The following is a 25,323-nucleotide window of genomic DNA, read 5'->3' as shown; positions in this document are numbered from 1 at the left end:
CTGAACCGGGCTATTTTTAGCTTGCAACTGAAGTTGACTATCGTTGTGATGTTGCTGAACACTTTTTGTACAGCATTATTCTATAATTTCACATGGAGTTTTACTGTCATATTGTGGGACACTTTCAACAGTTTCACTTTATTCTGAATTCACTTTGCACAGCCAACAAAATTAGTAGCAACTTATAAATACTTCCGCTAAATTATCACTGCATTCAGGAGGTATAAACTGTTTCACAACTGCACGGGTTGCGTTCTCTCAGCAAACTGTCTCAAAAATATTGTTCAGTTGATCGATTTTTCAATCTTCAACCGGCGTGTGCGTTGCTAGTAAAACTTGGTTCTGGTACAGGTCGATTTCTACTTACCTATAATGAACGTCTTTTGAAATATGAGCACTAAGCTGTCGATGATCTGGGTTCTCGCGATTGTAACAAAGTTTTCCGTCGTTTTTTGTTACCATCTTTCGATTCACTGGACGTCGTCCTGGAATAAACGAAAGAATACGAGCTCTGGACTGTAGGAACGTCTGGAAGATACCCTGGAATCATTACTAGAAGAATTGGTTTATAAACTTTGGGAGATTTTCTAGAGCATTTTTTATTGCGTATTGTATTTTGCACTGTATTTATTTCAATCAAGACGAAGCTGACAAACTAGGAGGTACATTTTGAAATATCTCGATAGAAAAATACTGCAAATTCAACGTTTCATAATAGGTTGCCAAGAATAGTGGATGAAGCCGTAAACTGCCTTGTGTTATGGGGGAATGTTTACTTAAATTCCTGGAAAAAAACTGCACTTTCAAAAGCAAAATCTTTGATGAAATACCTAGAACATAGGCTCCTCAACTTTTAGAAAGTACGAGTTACCTAGTGATCAGTGTTTGGATTTTATATTCACTCTCTCGTTTGGTACATGGCGAGTTAAATTAAAAATAAATCATCACGATTTGAATTAGAAAAAAATTGGATATGTTTATTTTTTTTGTTTATCTATATATAAATAAAAATGGAATGGTGTTTGTATGTCACGAAATGACTTACGAACGGGTAAACGGATTTTAATGATTCTTTCTCAGTTTTGTTCGTCAGGGGTTCCGACGTGTTTGTGTGCATAAAAATCCCAGGATATTCACCGGGAAAGTTGAAAAAACGAGCACGAACGAAACTGTCATTTTGTATGGGACGATCAAAAGCCTTTTTGCAACAGCCTACTTGATGGCAAGACGAAGTTTGCCGGGACCACTAGTTGTGAATAAAACAATATTTAGGTGAAGGTGCACATTAAAGATGGAACAACGCAAGAAATTCAAACTCCATCCAAGGGTTCTCTGTGCAATATCGCTATCTTGATCGATCAGTAGCATCTATGAGCATTTCCATCAGTTTCCATCAAAAATAAAGCGAAGTTTAGCCACAGTTTGGAAAACTTTGACCTAGAAAATATTGGTACTAGAATAGTCTCAAGTTCCTGAAGAAATGTCTGACAGATTTCCTGAAAAAAATCTAAAGGAATCTCGAGATAAAATCTTGAGAAAATCTTTTGAAAAATCTTTGCAGGATTCCTTCCGAAATTCTGAAACTACATATAACTATCTAAAAAGCCTCTTTTGCAGACTTTTTCCAATTCGTCCAAGACCGTTTCTTGGGAATACTCATATTATTCTTATCGAAAAAAGTATTTTTACACTCCTGCTAAGATCCTCTGTGGCACGTTCCTGCAATATGTTCTATTATGCCGCCCATTATAGTTTGTTCGGAGAAGTTTCGCGCATCTTTTGATGCAAAAAGTTTTGTGGTGAATCCGCCGAGCAGTGAGGAAGAAAAACTATTTTTTATGAATAAACGAAAAACCAAATTTAGTACTGTACCATTTAATTCCGCTAGAGTTTGTATCCTTTGACAGATACGCATATTTCGACTTCAACTTTAAGGCCGTCTTCAGTGTCGTGTACTAGACTCAACTTTTCATAAAATTTAGATAAACATATGGTGTCTTCGACCTTTCTCGGTCCAGGATCTTTTCGTAATGAAAATTTCCTTGACTTCCCTGGGCATAGAGTATCATCGTACCTGCTACACGATATACGCAAGCGAAAATGGCAACTTTGGCAAAGAAAGCTCTCAGTTAAATAATTGTGAAAGTGCTCATTGAACACTAAGCTTAGAAGCAGGCTCTGTCCCAGAAGAAGAACGGTGTCTTCGGTAAACTTGTAGAAGTGGCAACACACAATTTTCCTAGCCCTTGTGTTTTTGAGATATATGCCGTTGTATGTGAATGGTCCCAAAAAATCTTATTTTTTATCATACCTTTTCTTCAAAGATTTTTAACGTTTTTTTAACGTTTCTTTTTTTTCGGTAGCGATAGGGGTAGTACTGGCACTTTTAATCTGCCCTAAGCTCCTTCCCAGCATTTGCTTTTATAAGCCTCTATTGCGTTCATCACACAGACGTTCCTAAGCAATGTTGCTCAAATGGTCACTGTGTACCCTAGCAGCAATCAGCCCTTACCGTAGTTTTGCAGTCTAGTAGTTCAGACTACTATCAAACTATTATAAGGCCTGAAATGCTACTAGAGTGGTTGAAGTGAAGAACGAAATAGTTTTATTAAAAGATCCTCCCCAAGTAACCTCAAGCATTATACCATTGCATTAATTTGGTCGAAAGTCAACATTTTTTGCATTAATAATGTTATCATCAGGGATTGAATCCTGAGAAAATTGAGAGAATCTCTCACGTATCACTCTCTGTAACTATCATAACATGCTGCACGTTATGAGAGACTGTTTATCGTATACTGCTACAACTTTGATCAGATTGGGGGGATAATAGTGCATGATAAAACCCCTTAAACATGCTCCAATCCTGGGGGACACTATTGCTATTGAAAATTCGTGGATTGTTAATCGCGCCAGTAAAGAAAAACTCCTATCCCCAACGGTAAACAAGCGAGTAAAATGGATTTTATCATCGCTCTCTCTTTGGGGCTCTCGCTCGCTGCTTTCATTTATCAGACTTGTTACACCTTGCGATACAATGGCGATCGTGGACCGCAACAGATGGGATGTTTTTCTTTACTTGCTTTGATCATGCTTCATACTCAAATGAGAGCTAATTCTGCAATGCCTGGTTATCATGCATTTATTCAAAAACTGTCAAGCAATGATGCATTTGAATAACATTGTAAATGCTTTGTAGCATTATTTTAATATAGCATTATGCTAAGCATTTAGAGTGAATATACAGTTATGCTGTCATACAAGATTGCATAACCTCATTAAACGCATTCGAATCTTTAATAAATAAGTAAGACGATCTAGCACGTTAACACTCGCTCATTTAGTTTTTTGGGATATGGAAGAATAATTAAATGACTTTCTTTCATCTCGAACTCCCATTTCATGATCTAAGGATATATGTATTCATTCAAATTATTGTATTTTATCTATGAGACTCTTTTATTCATAAGGAGCGAGAGGAAATTTCGATCAATTTCTCTCTCCCGATATCTGTTTAAGGCGAAGTATGCCGTCATTGAAATTTGTACGCGTCGTTAATGATTGTTGCTAATTCATCTCACGATTTCGAATTAAAGAAAATCAGTTGGTTTTGCAATGACACAGCTGAAAAAGTATCAGCATACTTTATGCATGTTAGCGCGTACAGTGATACTTTTTCAAGTCCATATAAACTATCAAGACTGAGTTATATCACTTTGAAATGCAAGCTGAAAAGTTATCATTGTTGCCAAAACGAATGACGGGCTACTTAGCCTTAATGCGCAAGGGCTTTGTTTTGTGGATTAAGTTCTGTTATTTCCTCTACGAGAAAGAATGGTGATCAAATTATTTCTATTGATGTTTCATTTGGTGAGGAAAGGAAATCAATCGCCGAAGACAATTCTTTCTATTCGTAATAACTGGGCGAATAGTAATGGTTAACACACAAAGTGACTTTGTTTATAAGGAACTTTTATCCTACCTTATCACATCAGCAGCTTTAGCACAGGACACCAACGCGCCAGGCATCCAGCACACCATCATCCTAGTTGTGAGTTCGAATCCTGATTCCATAAAAAAAAATCATTGAAGTGGTAAAGAAAAACCATTGGACTCATTATTTTGTTTACTTTCAACGCATGCCCTAAATATACATAATTTTAAGCTAATATACATCATCAACCCTAAAAATACAAACATAAATGCTTTAGTAGGGCTTGTGCATTAAAACTGCTTTACTAAGTATTGCATTAATTTGGTTGTTGTGGGGCCCTTTTCCACTTTAATTATGCTTTATAAAGCTCTTAACGGTTATGTCACTTTAAAACAAAATCTGATAGCATACTATAGAGCAAACATAAAGTATTCATATATAGCTTCGTGATTACTTGGGTCATTCCCCATTTCATTTCATCACTCACTATCGTCACTTTTGTTTTCGACACTATTACGTATATCACCGATTATCACTCATCAACTTTCGTAAAACACTTCAGATATACTTTCCATTATATTACTTTTCACATCACACCATTTTCATATAAATTCATTTATTTTACCATTTACAATCCGTTAGCATTACTAAGTAATTAAAAGATATTCAATTTAAATGTTTCATTATTTTTGTTGCTGTAGAGTCATTACTACCGTGCACCCCCGCTAATTTGAACGGTACTTCATGCAAACCATCGGGGTTCATTTTTAATTTGTCACTCTAAAAACGTGTTTCTGGTTACCTCTTTCACTGTTTTGTTTTGATTCTGCGTTCCGTTCCACGGCGTTCCATTTCACTTCACACCGTTCCATGAGCTAAATGACGTTTGAACCATTTTTAATCTGAACGATGTGCAAATTAGCGGGGTACAGATTAAAAAGTGTTCAGATTAAATGTGGTCAAACCAACGGGGGTTCCCGGTATTCAAATTACAATTTAGCACTATCAAGAAAGTTACAGTAAAACAAAATCACTTCGATCCATTCTTCTGCACTCGCTGTCATTATTAACACTTTTATCATGCATGTTTGAAGAACTAGGCAATAATGTTTATATTCAGAGAAATGATTGCAAAATGTATTATGGCCTAAATTAGTAGAGTTCACATCATTATACATAATCATTATTTGTTAAAAATAAACAAAACTATCAAAATCACTTCCAATTTCATTTTCAAATTGTCATCACCATAGATTTTATTATAAAATCACTATTAGCACCCTCACAATCACTAAATTTAATAACAACGAGTGTTACGCGCAGTTTCACCAAACACCCATTCTTATGTTGCGTTATAAAACGATTGATCACGGCTGTTAGTTTTGGGTCTACCCCGTTTGGCATAATGCCGTTTGGCATAATGCCGTTTGGCATACAGTCGTTTGGCATAATAGTCGTTTGGCATAATGCCATTTGGCATAATAGTCATTTGGCATAATGGTCATTTGGCATAATAGTCGTTTGGCATAACCATAACCAGAAATCGTATTTTTAAAACATTTTTGTTACCGTTGTTCACATGAGTCAATGAAAAGAAATATATATTTACCAATTCATTTATTATTTCAATTTTTGTTATGTATACATAGAAATGTAATGAAAAACCTCTCTCTTATTTTGATTTTGATCCTAAGTGAGCTGCAATTGCCTCAAGATAATCAGTTTCCTGATATTTATCAATATTTTCAACAATATTCTTCACCGCTTGATCATTAATTTGATGCATCGTCTTCTTCTGCTTGCTGGACGTACCAGCCAGAAGAGCTGCGATTTGTCCAACCGTATATTTTTCCTCCAGCCTTAACTCACCCATCAGCTTGATCACTCCAGTTTGACGTGCTACCAGTGTTTGCCAACGTCGGTGCCAGGCTTCAATCTGGTTTGTGGTACGCGGAACGTTTGACAAAACGTTGTCATAAATCGACCACAACGACGGCGGGTACAGTGGTTCTGTACGAACGATTCGCCCATCCTTTCCGATACGCCGGACACGACCCATAATGTAGTATTCGTCCACATAAGATATAAAATCCTTCAGTTGAACAGGCGCATTTTTTTTCAAATTCTCAAACGCGGCTGGTATACGTTCAGTTGGTAAAAAAGCAAGGGCTTGCGTCTTTTTGAAGAAATGATACAGGGCGATATTGTTGGTCATTTCTCCAATAAGCTTTGCCTCTTGAATTCTTTTCCAGAAATTCTGGGACAGGTGAAAGAAGCACGCATTTTGCTTTGTTTCTGGGAACTCAGATTTTATAGCGTTGATGATAGCCTTTTCAAAATCTGATAAAATGACTGGTGGATCTAGATCGATCCCCAGCTCATTTGCCTTTTCTATTAGCGTTGCAAAGACTGCCCGATACAGCGCTTCATTTTTTGCTGTCATCAACGTGTGTATTATGGGGAACGCATGTTCGTGGTTTGGCGAACTGCTACCAAGAATGGTGAACAGTTGCCGAAACAAACCTGGAACGCAATCGAACGTTCCGTCAACGATCCAGTATTTGGCAAGGGCTAAACGTCGTAATCCTTCCAGCGTACCAAAAATGATTGCTCTGTCGCTTCCTTCCTTAATATCAGACATAAGGAAAGATTCTCCATCGACGGTTGTCCTTAAGCTGATCGGCACCTCAAATTCGGCCAACGAAGTGGGTTCCTTTGGGAGTTCGTCACTTTTTCGCACTCGGTCGATGATTTTACGTTGTGCATTTAACGACATCCTCTGCTGCACCGCATTAGAAAATTCTGCTCCGGCTTGGCGTACTATTTTCGCTGGCGTTGCATTGTTTTGGTTGGCCCGTCGCTTTAGGGAACTCCTCATCATTAGCCCCATTAAATGAATTGGGTCGCTTTCGTGGTTATGGTCCGAACATGACAGAACGCGGTGTTCGTTCCCCGCCTTGAACGTTACCATACGCGCAGAGCATCTGCTTCCCGAGCCGCGTCCATGTGGTCTACCCCTACATTCCCAGTAGTGGGTGGGACCATTCTAAAACATTAATTTGGTTTTTAGTTGTATTATTATTTCGCACAATTTAAAAAAAAACTTACCGGTGTTCTGTTTGAATAGAATAAAAATCCTTTGAAAGCCAAACAATCCTTTCCTCTGGATGATTTAAGCACTTTCGGCACATCATTTTCCGCTTCGGCTGCATCCACTCCGTAAAAATCGCTATCGCTGTCCGAGTCCATTTTTCGCGTCTAAACCGCCGTACAGCAGAATCAGAAAAGAACCCTTTCTCCAACTTCCACTAGTATGCCTCTTACAATGATACCGGCCTCGTTACTTAGCAACCAGTATCAACGGGGTACAACGTGGTCACAGCCTACTGATCATATTTTAAATTTTTCGATTTTTCGACCAATGGGTGACTTTTAAATTCAATTGGATCACAGCAAGCTGCGTTCTATTTGAATTCCTAAGCATGAGGTAGGTACACTGAGCATAAATGCATAATTGTCCCATGTGAATAGGAAATCCAGCAAACATGGGACTGACATGCATTTACGGGCATTACAGGTGTTGGACGAGGCATGTTCGAATAAAATTGTAACAGTTTTACGTACGCATGTCTGCCGAGTGATTTTATCGCTAAAAGTTTTAATTAATTTGGCTTATTTGTATATTAAATAAATTGAAGTGTTTTTAAAGTTAACAAAATGAACAATCCTTTAAACAAAATGTGTAAAGTTTACCGTGAATATGAAGATATAACGAATCCACTATTTACGTTCCAAGACGTCTGTGGACCAGTTTATTTATGGCCTTCTAATATCAAAAAAATAATCGCATCCAAGACATTGAAATATCAAGAGCGACTTAAATTGACAACATTTTTGTACGTGAATGGATTACAAGACGCTTCAGAGTGGATGAACTTTATTGTTGATGTTAAAGGAAATAGTTTTGAAAGATACCGAAACGAAATATTCTCACTTTTCAAGTATTATTGTCTAGCAACAACACAGAATCGGTATTATGCATATTGTATGAGTCATAAGCGAATTGAATACTTGAATGGTACTGCAAAAAAATAGAGAAATCATTGGCTAATAAAACATAAATAAAATAAAACAAACTTCTTATTTTTTAGATCACGTTATCCGCATACTCAACCAATTCATCCCATGATTAAACTGAGACTTGTGTAATTATTATTTATCATGACAAGTTATTCGTTAAAACATTTCCAGCTTCGTAGTACAAATATCAAATAAACTAGTATAAGGCATTTTCATTTGAAATACATTTGAAAAACAGTGACTAATGGATCGTGACAAAGTGACCCATAACAGTGTGAGAAGCGTACGACTAGATAAAGATGTTCATCATGTATATGTTTTGTTTTTTATTATTTAATCTAAAGCTTCTTTTCAAATTATGCCAAACGACCATTATGCCAAATGACCATTATGCCAAACGACTGTTATGCCAAATGACTATTATGCCAAACGACTTTATGCCAAACGACTGTATGCCAAACGGCATTATGCCAAACGGCATTATGCCAAACGGGGTAGACCCGTTAGTTTTATTTGGCGTGCTTATTCTACCACAATTCTTATTATTATTTAATTTTACAATCAAACCTTCATGCCAAACACTATCGAAATCTATTTCCATGTCTAGAAAAGTAACACCAGGAATCAAACTTCTTACACGCTAAAGTTAAATGAGTGGTCGAATGTCGCTGTTCGAAATATTTTCTTCAAAAAGTTTATTTTGGCCATGAATTGTAAACGATAAATCTTTTTGTACAACAATCGATATATGTTCCCTTCTACTCCATACAATAAATAATCCTAAATCAGCATTCGTCACAAATATTTGGGCTTGAACTTAGTAGTAGTATTTGTGGGATTTTTCAAGCTTAAATGTATTTGGATTACTATCAGCGATGCATCAAAATCGATCATTTGAATTCAACAATTCCGCAATTTATAATTGACGATCTAACGAGGAGTTTGGGCGTAATCGGTATGGACATTTAAATTCAACAGAAATTACACCACAGCAAGAACATTTTACAATTAAATCTGGTGATGCTGCAAGGTACGGCCTTTTCTTAGAAATAATTCATGAAACGTGACGTTTTCATGGATATGGAATAACAATCTAACATGTTTCTTGCTATGCTTTTCATGGTAGCAGGAGAATCAAATTTACAATGTAATAATAATAAAAGTGACAAATTTGAGTTAGCAAACTTTGCTTAGCGGGAGGATAATCGATGAGTTTGTAACTTCTTTAAGTTTCGAAGCGGTTATTCTGCCAATCATAACAAGGTGCCAAAACTCGGAAGCAGATTGTCCTCTTGTAAGTTGCTCAACTTAAGACTCAATATGAGATATGTTTGCTTATTTGTCTTAGCTCATCATATTCTCATTCAAATAGATATCGTCAGATAGTAATTCTTCTTCACATTTTTGCACATCAATTAGGCTTGGTCACAAAACTTGCTAAGAACTGCGGCTTTAGACTCATCATTTTTCAGCTTCTTTATTAGGTTTAAAAAGTCAGCTCTAGAAGCTCCTCTGCATTCAGTATCGTTAAAACGCTTGATTTGTCGACCGTAATCGATTTCATTTACTTTATGTACAAATCATCTTTAATCGCTTTGGATAGCCTCATCCAATACGCCGGAACTTCTGTGACTGTGAACTATAGGTAACATACAAAACAGGCAATGTTAAAAATAACTTACAGTATGAAACGAAATACTAAAAAAATTTCATGAAAATATTTCACCTTTTGATTTATAGTTATTGAATGCAGATTCGCTAGAGCGTACAGAATTGTCGCAACATGTGAGCAGGATTCAGAAATGCCCACAGGATGTCCACAGTGTGCTGACTTAATAGTAGCACGTACCCTAATCCGGGGTATCATTGATCAGCGGAGTAACATTGATCGGAATGACTCATCTCGTAAAAAGTTCGTATCATCATTTTTTGATGGAACATTTCCAAATAATGAATTGTGCTGCTCTTTCTTATATTCATGAATGAAAGTGAAGGTTTTTGCGAAAATTGCGTTTATCTTATGCGTAAATTTTTTAACTTTTCGAAACAATGAGTTTAATGGGTAAGGATGACACTACCGAAGATTCATGTCTCACATGTTCTGCAAACGATATAAGCAAGGAAAATGCGGTTCTTACTTAAAATGGCATCCCCGAAAACGATTCCATTGTCAAAACTTTCATAAGTATGCTCAATTAGGTAACATTAACGAATTAGTGCAAATAATATAGAATTCCTTTAGGAAATTGCCTACCTTTAGGCGTATTCCGTAGTTCGAGGTGTTTTTAATTTTAAAATAATTCTAAAAGTAAATGACTTGTAAATGTTTGGCTTTCATATTCGGCTTCAGGAGCCATGATTTAAGTATGTAACGACATTTTCAATATTACTGAACTTTGTTTACATAGGTGATCAATGTTACCCCATATCAGCTAAATAAAAAAAAATCACTATAAACATTTTTTAAACATACTTAAATCTTTCAAAACACAAAATGCAGTATATAGTCACGAGCTATGGATGTCAATACTTGTTTGAAAAATATAAAAGTGGCAATATTTGCATTTTCAAACGAAAGATTTAAGAAATATTCAAAAAAAAAAAAATGATCAATCTTACCCCGGATTACGGTACCACATTTCTCTATAATTATCCACGCACAATACGGTGGTTTTAATAAATGCATAGATTTCTGGACCTGGAATAAAGAGTAATTATCACTTGGTTCATGTGCATTGAAAAATACAATTACCTTTCACCGAATGACATAGTGTTCATTAATTAAAGCGTGTGATAGAATAAGGGCGTAAGTCGCATGATCGATTTCTCTTCATCGATCCTCTCTTCTGTGAATAAAGGTGACAAGATGCGGGTTTGTCGACATTTTTTCACTTTAGACCCTTGGCAGCGATGCAATCTTGCGTCCTGAGGTGAAAAAATGCTGACAAACTTGCATCTTGTCACCTTTATTCACAGAAGAGAGGATCGATGAAGAGAAATCGATCATGCGACTTACGCCCTTATTCTAGCACACGCTTGAATTGTACACCCTTCTATCGAGCTCACATATCCTGCTTCAAATTTCTTGTATGTTTCCAAGCTTTTGGTACTTCCAACCAACAACCCGGAAACGGGGCCCAGATAGCCGTAGCGGTAAACGCGCAGCTATTCAGCATGACCAAGCTGAGGGTCGTGGGTTCGAATCCCACCGGTCGAGGATCTTTTCGGGTTGGAAATTTTCTCGACTTCCCAGGGCATAGAGTATCTTCGTACCTGCCACACGATATACACATGCAAAAATGGTCAATTGGCATAGAAAGCTCTCAGTTAATAAATGTGGAAGTGCTCATAAGAACACTAAGCTGAGAAGCAGGCTTTGTCTCAGTTGGGACGTAACGCCAGAAAGAAGAAGAAGAACCCGGAAACGGAGACTTGTGATTCAAAAGATAATTCACTACTTGCCCCATATTAACACTATCCGGAATATCACGATCATTCCGGATACAATACGGCTCAAGATCATTGATATCGTGAATCTTTTAGACATGCTGGACATCCTCCGAACGCGTTCCAAAAGATCGATGCATTGCTGGGCTGCTTCACAAGCACGAACAGACATTTTCTAAGTCCGAACCGTAAACAACAAGGCCACGAAACGTGATACACTTAGAAATTTTTATCTTAGCAACCGCGGCGTGTAGTCCCCTGTACACTCAATTTCCAAATGCAGTATTTTAGTTTGTTTTTAATGCATTTTCAATAGAAACACATCAATTTGAAGTCGACCCATTTTTGCGCGTTCCAATCTTTAGGTCGAACATCCGTGCTTTTTCCCTACTTCCACGAGAGCAAACTCAATTGAGACTTCTCGGAGAAAAGTCAATTTAGAATATTAAATAGAAGTTCACGGTGATAAATTCAACCAATATCAATTGAGATTTGCTTTGAAAATCTCACGCATGAGATTTTGAAGCAAAACCCATTCGGGAACTGTCAAAACCCAATGTTAGGTTTGTTAGCAGCAGGGAAACTAAGAATAAATCTCGCATAACTTGTGATCTCGCCCTAAAAGCCATTGGTAACTGAGTGTGTAGCTCGTTGTTTCTAAGCAAAGGAATGGCTCAGGATGGACACTATCACTGCTGGGAGTGGGAGATAGAGGAGGATCTTCATCGTAGCATTGTTGAATAACGTGTAAATCCATGCTTTTGCTCGGTAACAACAAGCTACACACTCGGTTACCAATGGCTTTTAGGGCGAGATCACAGGTTATGCGAGAAATGCTTTGCGTGAAAAAATGTGGTGTTACAAGCCAACGAGTCAAACGGATGAGTCAACTCATGCATGATGTTTTGGCTTTTGAGTTGAGTGAACTACAACTCAGGCATGAAAAATCTCAAGCATGAGAAATGAGAATTTGAGATTTTCGCAACGCTGAAAGGTGCCATGCCCACCTTTCAGCGTTGCGAAAATCTCAAATTCTCATTTCGGTAATAGCGGTTCTCATGCTTTTGATTTTCTTCTTTAAGATTGGATCAAGGTTTACTCCCCGATCTTGGTCCTGAAAGCCTTCTGGATTTAGTGTGCAATCTGATGGCCATACCAGAGGCGTCTCGTCAGCCTGTTCAACCTGTTCATTGAACAGGTAGACCATTTGAATCAAAATCGTACAACTATTTTACAAAACCAAATCAAATTCAACAATTCTTAAAATAGCATGAGGGTTTACTATAGTGTGGGTTCATACGCACTACATAGAAAGTAGCAAAGTAATTGTCCCAATGCGCCAAGAACGATCGCGTAGTGTGCTTAGTTCTCGCACCATATAAAAAGCTCGCTTGATACCCACAGCACGAGCGTGATATTTCACTAAAGACATCAGCGCAAAAGTTGAAGAGACATGCCGTCGGAAAACACTACTGTGCGTTCAACCTGTTTAACTGCAACTGTTGAACCAAACTTCATATAACCAAGGTACCACATACATTCACAGCTTAGTAATCTGTACATGCTCAGAAACATACCCCGGTCAACCAGTCAGTGATTTTCGATAGCGATCGATATCGATTCGTTTTGAATCGATGGCGATCGCCAACGCTGGACAAAGATCTTTAAAGAAATCGGAAGACTGGTTGATCGGGACATGTGTGCAAACAATCCGTTCAACGAAATAAATTGAACAGGTTTCTCTTTCCGAAAGATTGGTGCACGCTAAGAAGTTTCCTAATAGAATGTATTTTGTTCGGAATAGATTGGATGTCCATTTTTCATCCAGATATATTTACATCAACTTAGAAAGAAATAATTATTAATTAAAATCAAATTTATAACAATCAAATGCATACCAAGCTTGCGTAAATTTGATTTATGCATTGTTAAACTAATAAATTTTGGTCTTTGGTGAGGTTAGCGCAGTTAATATGGAAATGGAGTGTTCTTAGAGTGTTAAGCATGCAAGTATGATGCTAACTTTCATGCAATACGAAGTCGGTTGCTCTCGACACGCTCAACCGGTCGATTTGAACAGGCTGGAAAGATGATAAAAGCTCAGGAAAAATGTATTAACTTAACTTAACTTAAAATGTATTAAGACTGCTCCAATTTCCATATTTTAATAATAGATTTTTTTTTTTTTTTGTCGGTAGCGATAGGGGTAGTACTGGCACTCTTAATCTGCCCTAAGCTCCTTCCCAGCATTTGCTTTTATAAGCCTCTATTGCGTTCATCACACAGACGTTCCTAAGCAATGTTGCTCAAATGGTCACTGTGTACGCTAGCAGCAATCAGCCCTTGCCGTAGTTTTGCAGTCTAGTAGTTCAGACTACTATCAAACTATGATAAGGCCTGAAATGCTACTAGAGTGGTTAGAGTGAAGAACGAAATAGTTTTATCAAAAGGTCCTCATTCCCCATTTCATTTCATCACTCACTATAGTCACTTTTATTTTTGACACTATCACGTATCACCGATTATCACTCATCAACTTTCGTCATACACTTCAGATATACTTTCTATTATATCACTTTTCACATCACACCATTTTCATATAAATCTGTTAGCATTACCATCTGTTAGCATTACTAAGTAATTAAAAGATATTCAATTTAAATGTATCATTATTTTTGTTGCTGCAGAGTCATTACTATTCAAACTACGATTTAGCACTATGATCAAGAAAGTTACATTAAACAAAATCACTTCGATCCATTCTTTTGCACTCGCTGTCATTAACAATTTTATCATGTACGTTTAAAGAACTAGGCAATTAAGTTTATATTCAGAAAAATGATTGCACAATGTATTATGACCATTATTAAATTAGTAGAGTTCACATCATTATTATTATATTTTTAACAAAACTATCAGAATCACTTCCACTTAATTTTCAAATTTTCATCACTATAGATTTAATTATAAAATCACTATTAGCACCTTCACAATCACTAAATTTAATAACGACGAGTGTAACGCACAGTTCCACCAAACACCCATTCTTATGTTGCATTATAAAACGATTGATCACACGTTGGCTTCGAAACTTAACCACCATTGCTGATTAGTACAAAGGATGCCACAGCTCGTGTAAACGAATTGAAACATCAAACAACCAGCACTGGTTTATAAGTAACTAATGAGCCCTGGCGGTCCCTCCGTTCGAAGAGGACCTGATAATATGCCGAAACATATTAACAGATCCTCCACCTGAATGCAGCCGTTTCATGATAAATCATGAACCGTTGGAGGTGTGCCAAAGTATTGGGAAGGTGATATGTTTCACAGACGGGTATTATTATGGTGCACCTTCTACTTTGGCACCGTCAAACCCTGTGATCGTGGCCAGGGAATTTCCATATTTTAATAATAGATGATTCCTTATCTATTTTCTCTAAACTTTATTGTGTTGTTTTTTTAAAGAAGGATTAACCTTTCTAACGGAACCGAAGCGGACGGCGTACAAATCATTCGCGATGTGTTTTTACGCTGCATTCACACAATTCAAGGACGCTAATGTTTCAAGTTAGCTAAATCTGAAACATTTGGTGATTTTTATTATCACTGCGACGGTATATAGCGATTTTCAGTTAATCGCACTCGGTGGATTTTTCTTGCAGAGCACAATACACACATAGGTATTTGTATATTGGTTGCAATGCCTGGTGACCAAGAAAATTATTTTTAAAAATTGTGTTTTTTTTTCTAAATTTCTGCGAGATACTCGAGATTAAGGGAGGGCTTAAAACTTTTTCAGGTCAAGTAAAACGTACCAAGAAATTGTAAAAAAAATCGAACACTGCAGTTTTCTTACTGCATAAATGCAAGAATGCATATTTGCACATTGATACATTTTGTTATTTCTTATATGTTTTGTAGCTGAAACATGCAACTGTATTTTGTTTGGAATCATCAATGCACCGTTTAAATAGGCGTTATTAACCAAATTAAAAAATAAATATTTCTTGTTGCACAGGTGGTTGATTTGGTCACGCGACGCCTCTGGGCCATACTATATGGAACAAGGTCCAGTCGACCAAAACCCTTTAAAGCTTCGTCAAAACTATGATCATAAATAAAACAAACGCATGTTAATTTGAATACAGCCAGCGATCTCTTTTAACCTCCTTCTCCAATATCCATTAAAAACACTCACCTCATTGCACGTGCACGCACCCAACATGCTTCCGGGGCTAATGGCCCTTCTCCAGGTGCGTTTTGAGCGAACAGTTGTACGTGAAAGCCGTCCCGCAGATGTGGCAAGCGTACGGCTTCTCCTGCGTGTGGATCCGTTGATGGACCCGGTGGGCTTCGTGCGATTTGAAACGCTTCCCACACACTTCGCACTCGAAGTTCCGTGCATCGGAATGAACAGCGTAGTGCTTCTTCAGCTTGGTGCTACGTTGGATTTGAAATACGAATGAGTTACGGACAGACTATTGAGTAGGGGTCTTAGAATTTCATATTGTCAGACAACTTAGGGGACTCAACCTTCAACCAATAGCTAAGGATGTTACAAACAAACTTTTGTGTGGGTGAAACTCTGAGAAATGACGTTTAAAGATTGTTTTCTCTGAGATTGTTCATAATATCATTGTTCACATCACAATTTATCACAATAATACCAACATATACGATTTTCAATTTACTAATTTGTTTAGAATGCGCACAATTGGGGTCTTTGAGGTCTCAACCTGAGGTTGTCTGACAGAGTGAAATTTTGGGACACCGAGGCGATTTAAAAAGCCTTACTTCGTATGGAAAGCCTTATTGCACTGCGTACAAACGAAGGACGGTTCCCCATGGTTAGCCAAATGTGCCCGAAGGGTACCCGTCGTTTTCAGCACAGCTGCACAAATGAAGCATACCAGTTGATTGGTTTGGCCACAAATGCTTTCATGCTCGGAGCGTGTCTTGATGGTGAAAAACTTTTTGGTACAGTTCTCGCGCCGACAGGGAATCGTTCGAAGTCCTGCAATGAAGAGATCAGATGTTGTCAAAAGAATTTTGTGGAAAATTGATTAAAGGTAACAACCGTTGTGTCTGTTCATATGGAGCTCCAATTGCCGTTCGGTTTTGAATTGCTCAGGACACATAGTACAGGTCATAAACTGTGGCTTACTCCGCGCCTTAATGCAGAACGGTTTGTGATGCTTATAGATGAATTCCGTTTCGAAAAATTTCCAACACCGAGTGCATTGCTTGCGTTGGTTATTTTGGAGCTGTTCAATTTGCTCTTGATCAATCGCTGAATTCGATTCCGATGTCGAAGGTTTATCAAACTCATTTGAAGACGATTGAATATCATTTGAGAATTGCTGACCCGATGGATTGTTTTCGTTCACTTTTGATATACCATCTTCGATCATTTCCACGTTTGAAATATTTGAAACATCCAAATCATTTGAAGACTCTGGCACCAAATCAGGAGTAACAATGTTTGCGGGAGTTGAAAAATCAGTCTGCCAGTGCTGTTGGGGAGCCGATCTGTAATTATTTACAATTAATGATCTTCTGAGTGTCTGTACCTTTATGTCCCCGACCATCAACAAGGCATTTCCAAATAGTTGCCATTTCATCAATTTTCATTCGATTCTTTTTAGAAACCACTCTCAGTTGATTTTAAAGAATACAAATATTTTGCCGTATAATGGGTCGGTTCTACCCCGTTAGACCAAAGGTCATTAGGCCGAATGCCGTTAGGCCGAAAATAGCCAATAGTTCCAATCTGAGAGTTCTAATGAACCGTATCGAATGGGTAACTAACAGGCAGGAATATTACATAGAATATCCAATGTAGAAACATTGGAACAAGTGTCAAAAAAATAATTAATGATTTCAGACAATCTTCTATTGCCACGATTAATGCGTTTAGGTTAAGTTTGGTTAAGTAGATTCAAAGCGTTTTTTCTCTTATTTATAAGCAGGTGAAATCAACTCACCTGTAAAAAATCTGAACTGCTGTTGTTAACAGAATGTTAATAAAATCTTAGTTTTGTTTTACCAAATTAGGATGATAGTGTTGTCTAATAACACAGAACACCAGTACACCTAGATATAAGAAATGAATGTAATGTTTAGAATGATACAAATAAAGAAAAAACTAACAGGGATAGGTCAGGATCTGAGTCAGGATATGTTGAATTACCTACACGGAGAAAATGAAGTACTCAAAAGTGAGTTCATTGCACTCAACTCCAGGAGTTCGTGCGTCAATCTAATTTTGAGTTGATGGGATTGTTTTCACTTGCAGCCATGCGAAAAAAAAATACCTACTGGCTAAGATCTTTTGACTCAACCGGCAGATCAAATAACTTAACTTCCAGTACTATGCCACTTACTCAAATTTGAGGTAACAGTTTTGGGTCGGTTGCTCTTCGCTCTCTGACAACAATAGAAGGAGCGAAAGAAAAGAGAAAAATAACACAAGTAAAAAAAAAATCAAATATGAGTCTTCCGTTTTCTTCGTGTAGAAGCCGCCGAATGAATTTTCAAGTCGAATGGATTGATAGTTGTTAGATCGTTAATTTGCATTACAGGTATGTTCCGTTTTTATCAACACGATCGGCAATTTTCAGTTGACAAAAACGGAATAATTTTCTTAGACAAAACATTTTACAAATTTGAAAAACAAATTGCAGTTTTGTCAGGATAATACACATTTCCATCATATAAATGCACAGTATTGGTGTTTAGGAGCTGTGAGAAGCATTTAGATTGTTCATTCTTATGGGTTCGTAATGAAAGTTGATTGCATACTACTATCAATCAATATGATTTTGTCATAAATCATTAATAGTTTTAGTTTTCTTGATTAGAATTTTAATAAATGTAATTTAGAATATTATAATTTTAATAAATGTGATGTTATTATAGAAAATTATAATCACATAAATGTCCTTTGCATCATAAGATGCGTCATATTTGTAAAAATAACTACAAAGAAGTGGGTCATGCTGATCATTTTTATTTTTTCAAGAAATATTATATAAGAAACAACTTTTTTTCTACTGCCCATCCTATGCTTCTTCTTCTTCTTTATGGCATTACATCCCAACTGAATAAGAGCCTTCTTCTCAGCTTAGTGTTCTACCGCAGTTATTAACTGAGAGCTTTTATGCCAAGGTACATTTTTTTCATTTTTGGCCACACACGATTGGCGATTAAATGTTATGGTTATGTTGCAAAAGTTTTGCAAACTGAAATGAACATTTACGGTTTCCTGTGTTGCTCAATTGCCAAAATCTTATCAGTAAAACGATTGCGTGATCTTTCTTCTAAAGTTATTACTACCAACTTCGACAGGGATGCTCTAATCGCCAATCTAGAACAGCGCCACCATAGCCTTTTAGCTTTACGTTACATCACAAGTAGACTGGCAATAAACTAACCTAAAGTTCTAGTTTTTTGTTAAGTAAAAATCATCTTAAATACTAGTGGCCCCGTCAAACGTTTTGCCATCATGTAAGCTGCTGAAATATGGTATGCAATCTCCCTTACAAAACGACAGATTAGTTTTTAGTTGTTTTTTTCCAGTTGTTCCAGAGAATTTTCCAAATCGGTTTTCTTTACTCAAACACATCGGAACACTCGGACCAATGCAACAGTGAAATAATCATGTAGTCTATTACCCCGTTCTTAAGTCATTTCGTGGCATACAAACACCATTCTATTTTAATTTATTTAGAAGTTCATCAAAAACACAAAAGTGTACAAATTATAGAACAAGCATATTAGAAGCACCATATTAGAACTTGTTGGTAAGAAACTCTTTTGTAAAGTTTTATGAATAAGCGTATGGCTGTTGGTACAAGACTCCTAGTTAACCTTTTGGTCTCCATGTGGGGTAAGGGTTTGGGATGGCAACGTGCGTGACGTGGGAACGTCCAGTATCAACAGTTTCTCAAATTGTCAGCAATTTCAGCCCTTTATCCTCTTCCTCGATACTAATATATTATATGGAGATTTCTATAGATTGCTTGACCTTTTCCCCTATCCCTTAGACTAATGTAGACTGGACCTTTTCTCCTATCCCTTAGAACAGGATCTAATCAATGGCTGTTTGCTATAATTTGTGCAATGCTATCGAGTTTGGCAGATAGAAGATAATGTCCCAAAATATGACGGGGTCGACAGTCTTATCAAAAATGAAATAAACTCGATCATATCTCTTGCCGTTGCCCAAACACTCTGGAGTTCATTCTCAAGTGCATCCCTTATAAAAAAAGAACTGAACATATATGGGATCCACCATTAATCACGTGAGGAGTTATGGGGGAGTGAGGGTGTTTGAGATATTTTACGTGCCATACAAATTATTTTTTATTTTCATACAAAAAATCAATACCATAGGGAGAGAGGGGTCGAAAAACCGACAAAATCAAATTCCCATAGAAAGTGCTTTGATGCCATGTGTGAAAAAGGAGATGTCTCTGCAACTCTCTTAAGTACGAATTCAACTAATCACAAATTCCAGTTGTTGCTAGGACGTGGCCAGAGCAACTCTCGATTGTTGAAGCATGAGTCAATCTTGTCGAACAGACCATGCTAAGTTTGAAAACTCCAATTGATTAGTGGATAAGAAGGAGTCACACCTTATTGAATCGTATATAACTTGACACCTACCATGTATCGTAGGTGCTCATCATTAACATAATGTCGAAAATTTAACTCTGAGGCTATTGAAAAGCATTCAAACTACTTCAAAATAAGTATTTAGTTTATATTTTAAACATTTTGAAAACAAAAAACAAACATTTTTTGTGTGTTGATAAAAACGGAATAATTTGTTGACGAAATCGGAACGTGACAAAATCGGAGCGTGACAAAATCGGAACGTGATAAAAACGGAACATACCTGTATCTAGAAGGCCACAATATCCGCTGTGAAACATAACTAGAAAGAATAGCCACAGACAAACAGACGTAACACTGACGAAATTTCCATCGACCACTCATTTAACAATCATTTCAAATTCGCTATGTTACAAATCTCACACTCAGAGACGCGCGCATCGTTTTTCTTCGCGTTTGACGTTTCACACTACCGCCATCTCGATGTGGGGTATTTAGAGGTGCGGGCGAACATCAAATTAGTATATGTGATAACATCAGTTTTGAAGTGGTAGTTGTGCAATGGCAACTTCGGCGAGCCGAAAGTTCACGAAGTAGCCGAAGATGACGTCACGTTGCGAAAGCTGCGAACAAAATTTTTCGCAGCCTTGTCGTCACCATCAGCTGATCGTTTTGTTTACATCTTTTTCGTGACTAATACAAGCAAACACATACTAAGACCCGGACCTGTTATATATGACATTGCCGCCATCTGCCGGTCTTGTTGCACGAAACACCTTTTCGTGTAACATGCTCACCAGATGATGATGGTGTAAACTGGGCGATGGAATTTGAAGAAATTTGTTCTAACTGTTACGTCTGTTTGTCTGTGGAATAGCCTTTGATTGAAAGAAGGAAAAAAAATGATGAATGTGTTAGCGATTTGACATAGTAATAATGAATCAAATTTCCATAGGATTATTCAAAAATTTTGCTTATTTCAATCCTTGAATATTCTTCATTGTATGCTCAATTTCACATACACTCCCATGCAAAAGTTCGGGTCATCCCTTAAAAACATGTTTTGGTAATATCTCTGTAATTACACGTCTTATTGAAACCGTCTATGCCCATTCGTAAGGCAATGAGTTAACTCTGTAATACCATTTTGTAAAATAAATTGTACCCTTTTAAAATCTACTTGGAGGGAATTCAAAAATATGGTCGAAATAGCAGCTATTTAAAAATACCACGTTTCTAGACAAAAAGCCACTCAATTATAAATAAACTGACTAAAAATTTTTAAATTCCTTGTCGATGGTTGGGGTCGTAAAGGTTAGTATGAACAGGAATGAACTTAAAACTTACATTTCACAAAGCGTGGATTCTTCTGTTTGTAGCTGTTGTCTTAACTCTCCGGTCATCCCCTCTTGAGACATGCTTCCAGAAGGACTTACCACCATATTCCAATTCTTCTCCTTTACGCCAATCAACAAGTGTGCATCAAATCGGGTCAATGCCGCCAAACACGATTTCTTGAAATCGTAAAACATCCTGAACATATTGCTGCACTGAATGCAACAAACGGGATCCTCTTGATCCGACGATCCCCCTGTTTGCACACCCAAAACGAATTCGATCACCATCTTCGTGATGGATCCTTTCATTCGATACTCGTGGCGGAACAGCCTCAAACAGAATCGACATCGAGCCGATCCACCACCGGGACCATACTGCTGCTGCTGCTGGCCCCCACCGATTGGATCCATTCTCGCTTCCGCATATTGCACAAGTTCCACCTTGATTTCCTCCGTGTGAATCCCGTCAACGAACGGATTCGTTTCAAGTTCGGAAGGTTCCTCCTCTTTGATGTCGACGATTACTTCCGGAGGGATCGCGTAATCTTCTGCAAATAGGTTGTTATAATGATAGCCCCAAAAATGATGAATATAATTACCTTGCGCCAGCATTTCGTGGTGTTCCTGGGTTGAGTGGCCAATAATATGATGATCAGCTGTTTGATTGGCTAGCGAAGATTCAGATTGGTGAATCAACCTTTGTTTTGCCGCCCTAGCCAGAGCTGCTTTACTTTTTTTAGTTTTAAAGAAAGGCATACGTGTACTGCACTAAGGTTTTAAGTAACACCCACCTATTTAGATAAGCAAGATACAATAGTTTTTTTTTATAAAATCGATTGAAACAAAATTCTTGAATGCACTAAAAATGACAACACAACATGCAAAAAACATTACATCCACAAATATGTTCCACAATTCAATGTCAGTGTTGCCAATCAGACATGTAGGTATGTAGCCGATCTTATCCACGGTATAGGCCTATTCACATGACGTTTCAAATCAGCTGATCCGGAAGCTCTTTGACAGTTCTTCTATGAAAATGACAGGCCCGTGTTAGCACCGGTCCTCCACCGATGTAAACAAATGCATAGACGGACCTGTCACATGAAAAGGCCTATTCTTTTATCCTCGACTTTATTATTCTTTTCTGCTCTAAATGCGGGCAATGTTTACATTAAATGACATCCGGACCAACATCCGGACAACGAATGTTCACCGGATGAACATGAAGTGGATGAATGCACAACGAAATCGTACTTTTTCTGTAAACACGGCCCGCAGTAAAGGTTTTCTTCCCGCTGGAAGTTGCAGTGTGACGTCAACGTAGATTAGTTCGTAGCCATCAGACCAAAGACAAATTAAAGACCCCGATGTCCCTTGCAGTTGCCCAAAATTTTATGGCTCATAAGGTAATCTAGAATGCCGTTCAAAGTGTACTGCGATCTGTCAAACTTGGGTACCTTTTGCACTACCGAGGGACCAAATGCAGTACTAGAAGTGGTACCCAATCTGAGCCCGAGTGCGACGGACCTGATCAGACGGTAGGTGTACCAGTTATGGACATAATGGTTCCCTATTTCGCCATATGTGATAATTTATTGTTTTCAAATTTGTAATCAATTTGTGTGTTCTGGTCCATTCTGGTAGCTTAATATCATATATACACTCAGGCAAATTGCGACCCCGAATCAGAGAAATGACTGGTACGACGGCGAATGCGAGCAGTTGAAGAATGAGAAGAATGCAGCATGGGCGAGAATGCTGCAACACCGCACGAGAGCGAACGAGGCACGGTATAAACAGGCGCGGAACAGACAAAACTCGATCTTCCGAAGAAAAAAGCGCCATCAAGAAGAACGAGATCGCGAAGCGATGGAAGAGCTGTTCCGCGCTAAAGACACACGGAAGTTCTACGAGAAGCTTAACCGTTCGCGCAAAGCTTTGTGCCACAAGCCGACATGTGCAGAGACTTTGACGGAAATCTTCTCACGAACGAACGTGAGGTGGTCGAAAGGTGGCGGCAGCACTACGACGAGCACCTTAATGGTGATGTGGCCAGTAGCGGAGGTGGCACGGAAATAACTTTGGGAGCACGCGCGGACGACGAAAGACTTCCGCCTCCAGATCTCCAAGAGGTAGAAACGGAGATTAGACGGTTGAAAAACAACAAAGCCGCTGGAGTGGACCAACTTCCTAGCGAGTTGCTAAAATACGGTGGTGATGCACTGGCAAGAGCGCTGCACTGGGTTATTTCCAAGATTTGGGAGGAGGAAGTATTGCCGGAGGAGTGGATGGAAGGTGTCGTGTGTCCCATCTACAAAAAGGGCGACAAGTTGGATTGCGCCAATTATCGTGCGATCACAATTTTGAGCGCCGCCTACAAGGTACTCTCCCAAATTCTATGCCGCCGTCTATCACCAATTGCTAGAGAATTCGTTGGACAATATCAGGCAGGATTTATGGGCGAACGAGCAACAACGGACCAGATATTCGCCATCCGCCAGGTGTTGCAGAAATGCCGCGAATACAATGTACCCACACATCATTTATTCATCGATTTTAAATTGGCCTATGATACAATCGATCGAGAACAGCTATGGCAGATTATGCACGAATACGGTTTCCCGGACAAACTGATAAGATTGATCAAGGCGACGATGGAGCGAGTGATGTGCGTAGTCCGAGTATCAGGGACACTCTCGAGTCCCTTCGAATCTCGCAGAGGGTTACGGCAAGGTGATGGCCTTTCGTGTTTACTGTTCAACATTGCTTTAGAGGGTGTGATAAGAAGAGCGGGGATAGACACGAGTGGCACGATTTTCAGAAAGTCCGTTCAGTTACTTGGTTTCGCCGACGACATTGATATCGTAGCACGGAACTTTGAGACGATGGCGGATACGTACATCCGACTAAGGGCTGAAGCTAGGCGAATCGGACTGAACATCAATGTGTCAAAGACGAAGTACATGATAGCGAGGGGCTCAAGAGAAGACACGGCACGCCCCCCACCTCGAGTTCATATTGACGGTGATGAAATCGAGGTTGTCGAAGAATTCGTGTACTTGGGCTCACTGGTGACCGCCGACAACGACACCAGCAGAGAAATCCAGAGACGCATCGTTGCTGGAAATCGTGCCTACTTTGGACTCCGCAGAACGCTCCGATCGAGCAAAGTTCGCCATCGCACGAAGTTGACCATCTACAAGACGCTGATTAGACCGGTACTCCTCTATGGGCACGAAACATGGACCCTACGTGCAGAGGATCAACGCGCCCTTGGTGTTTTCGAACGGAAGGTGTTGCGGACCATCTACGGCGGAGTGCAGATGGAAGACGGAACGTGGAGAAGGCGGATGAACCATGAATTGCACCAGCTGCTGGGAGAACCAACCATTGTCCACCTCGCAAAAATTGGGAGGCTGCGGTGGGCCGGGCATGTAACCAGAATGTCGGATACCAACCCGGTGAAAATGGTTCTCGAAAACAATCCGACCGGCACAAGACGACGTGGTGCGCAGCGAGCAAGATGGGTCGATCAAGTTGAGGACGATCTGCGGACCCTTCGCAGAATGCGTGGCTGGCAACGGGCAGCCATGGACCGAGTCGAATAGAGACGTCTCCTACGTACAGCAGAGGCCACCCAGGCCTTAGCCTGACTGGTAAGTAACACTCAGGCAAATGGACTATCGATAAACATAGGAACCCCTTATGAAAATTCGCCACAAGAAATCGGGTTGAAATTCATAAATTTGCCTTATGAAACCAAAATTTGAAAACAAAAAACATTTACGCGGCAACCTGGAATCGAACCAAGAACCTTGCAATTGATAGACCCGAGCGTACACCACGCGCCTATCGACGCCTTGAAATGGAGTGATGCTAAAACGATCCATAAAGCGTTCGTAT

General features: G+C 38.7%; 1 protein-coding gene across 3 annotated transcripts; it reads right to left on the bottom strand.

Annotated features, from left to right (window-relative positions):
- Nucleotides 1-109: 109 nt before the first annotated feature.
- LOC5575531 (zinc finger protein 620) lies at nucleotides 110-22,322 on the bottom strand. Of its 3 annotated transcripts, none has more exons than XM_021849680.1 (6): nucleotides 22,017-22,322; nucleotides 21,428-21,965; nucleotides 16,542-16,993; nucleotides 16,259-16,478; nucleotides 15,663-15,904; nucleotides 110-552 (listed from the first exon to the last, which is right to left on the bottom strand). In XM_021849680.1, the coding sequence occupies exons 1-5, from the start codon at nucleotides 22,171-22,173 to the stop codon at nucleotides 15,700-15,702; spliced, it is 1,572 nt and encodes a 523-aa protein (XP_021705372.1). In that variant the 5' UTR covers nucleotides 22,174-22,322; the 3' UTR covers nucleotides 110-552; nucleotides 15,663-15,699. The 3 variants fall into 3 exon arrangements, with proteins under 3 accessions (XP_021705372.1, XP_021705371.1, XP_021705370.1); XM_021849679.1 differs by having other exon boundaries at nucleotides 459-485; XM_021849678.1 differs by lacking the exon at nucleotides 110-552 and having other exon boundaries at nucleotides 15,598-15,904.
- Nucleotides 22,323-25,323: the final 3,001 nt, after the last annotated feature.

This window comes from Aedes aegypti, chromosome 3, assembly GCF_002204515.2.
Source record: "Aedes aegypti strain LVP_AGWG chromosome 3, AaegL5.0 Primary Assembly, whole genome shotgun sequence".
NCBI classification, from domain to species: domain Eukaryota; kingdom Metazoa; phylum Arthropoda; class Insecta; order Diptera; family Culicidae; genus Aedes; species Aedes aegypti.
The sequence above is the reverse complement of the archived record's forward strand: the minus strand, read 5'-3'. Positions and strand labels throughout refer to the sequence as shown.

Coding starts and splice junctions, on each gene's coding strand:
- LOC5575531 (XM_021849680.1), bottom strand. CDS start 22,173: ATGCCTTTCTTTAAAACTAAAAAAAGTAAAGCAGCTCTGGCTAGGGCG. Junction 21,966..22,016: donor CCACGAAATGCTGGCGCAAG/GTAATTATATTC, acceptor ACCTATTTGCAG/AAGATTACGCGATCCCTCCG. Junction 16,479..16,541: donor CCATATGAACAGACACAACG/GTTGTTACCTTT, acceptor TCTTCATTGCAG/GACTTCGAACGATTCCCTGT.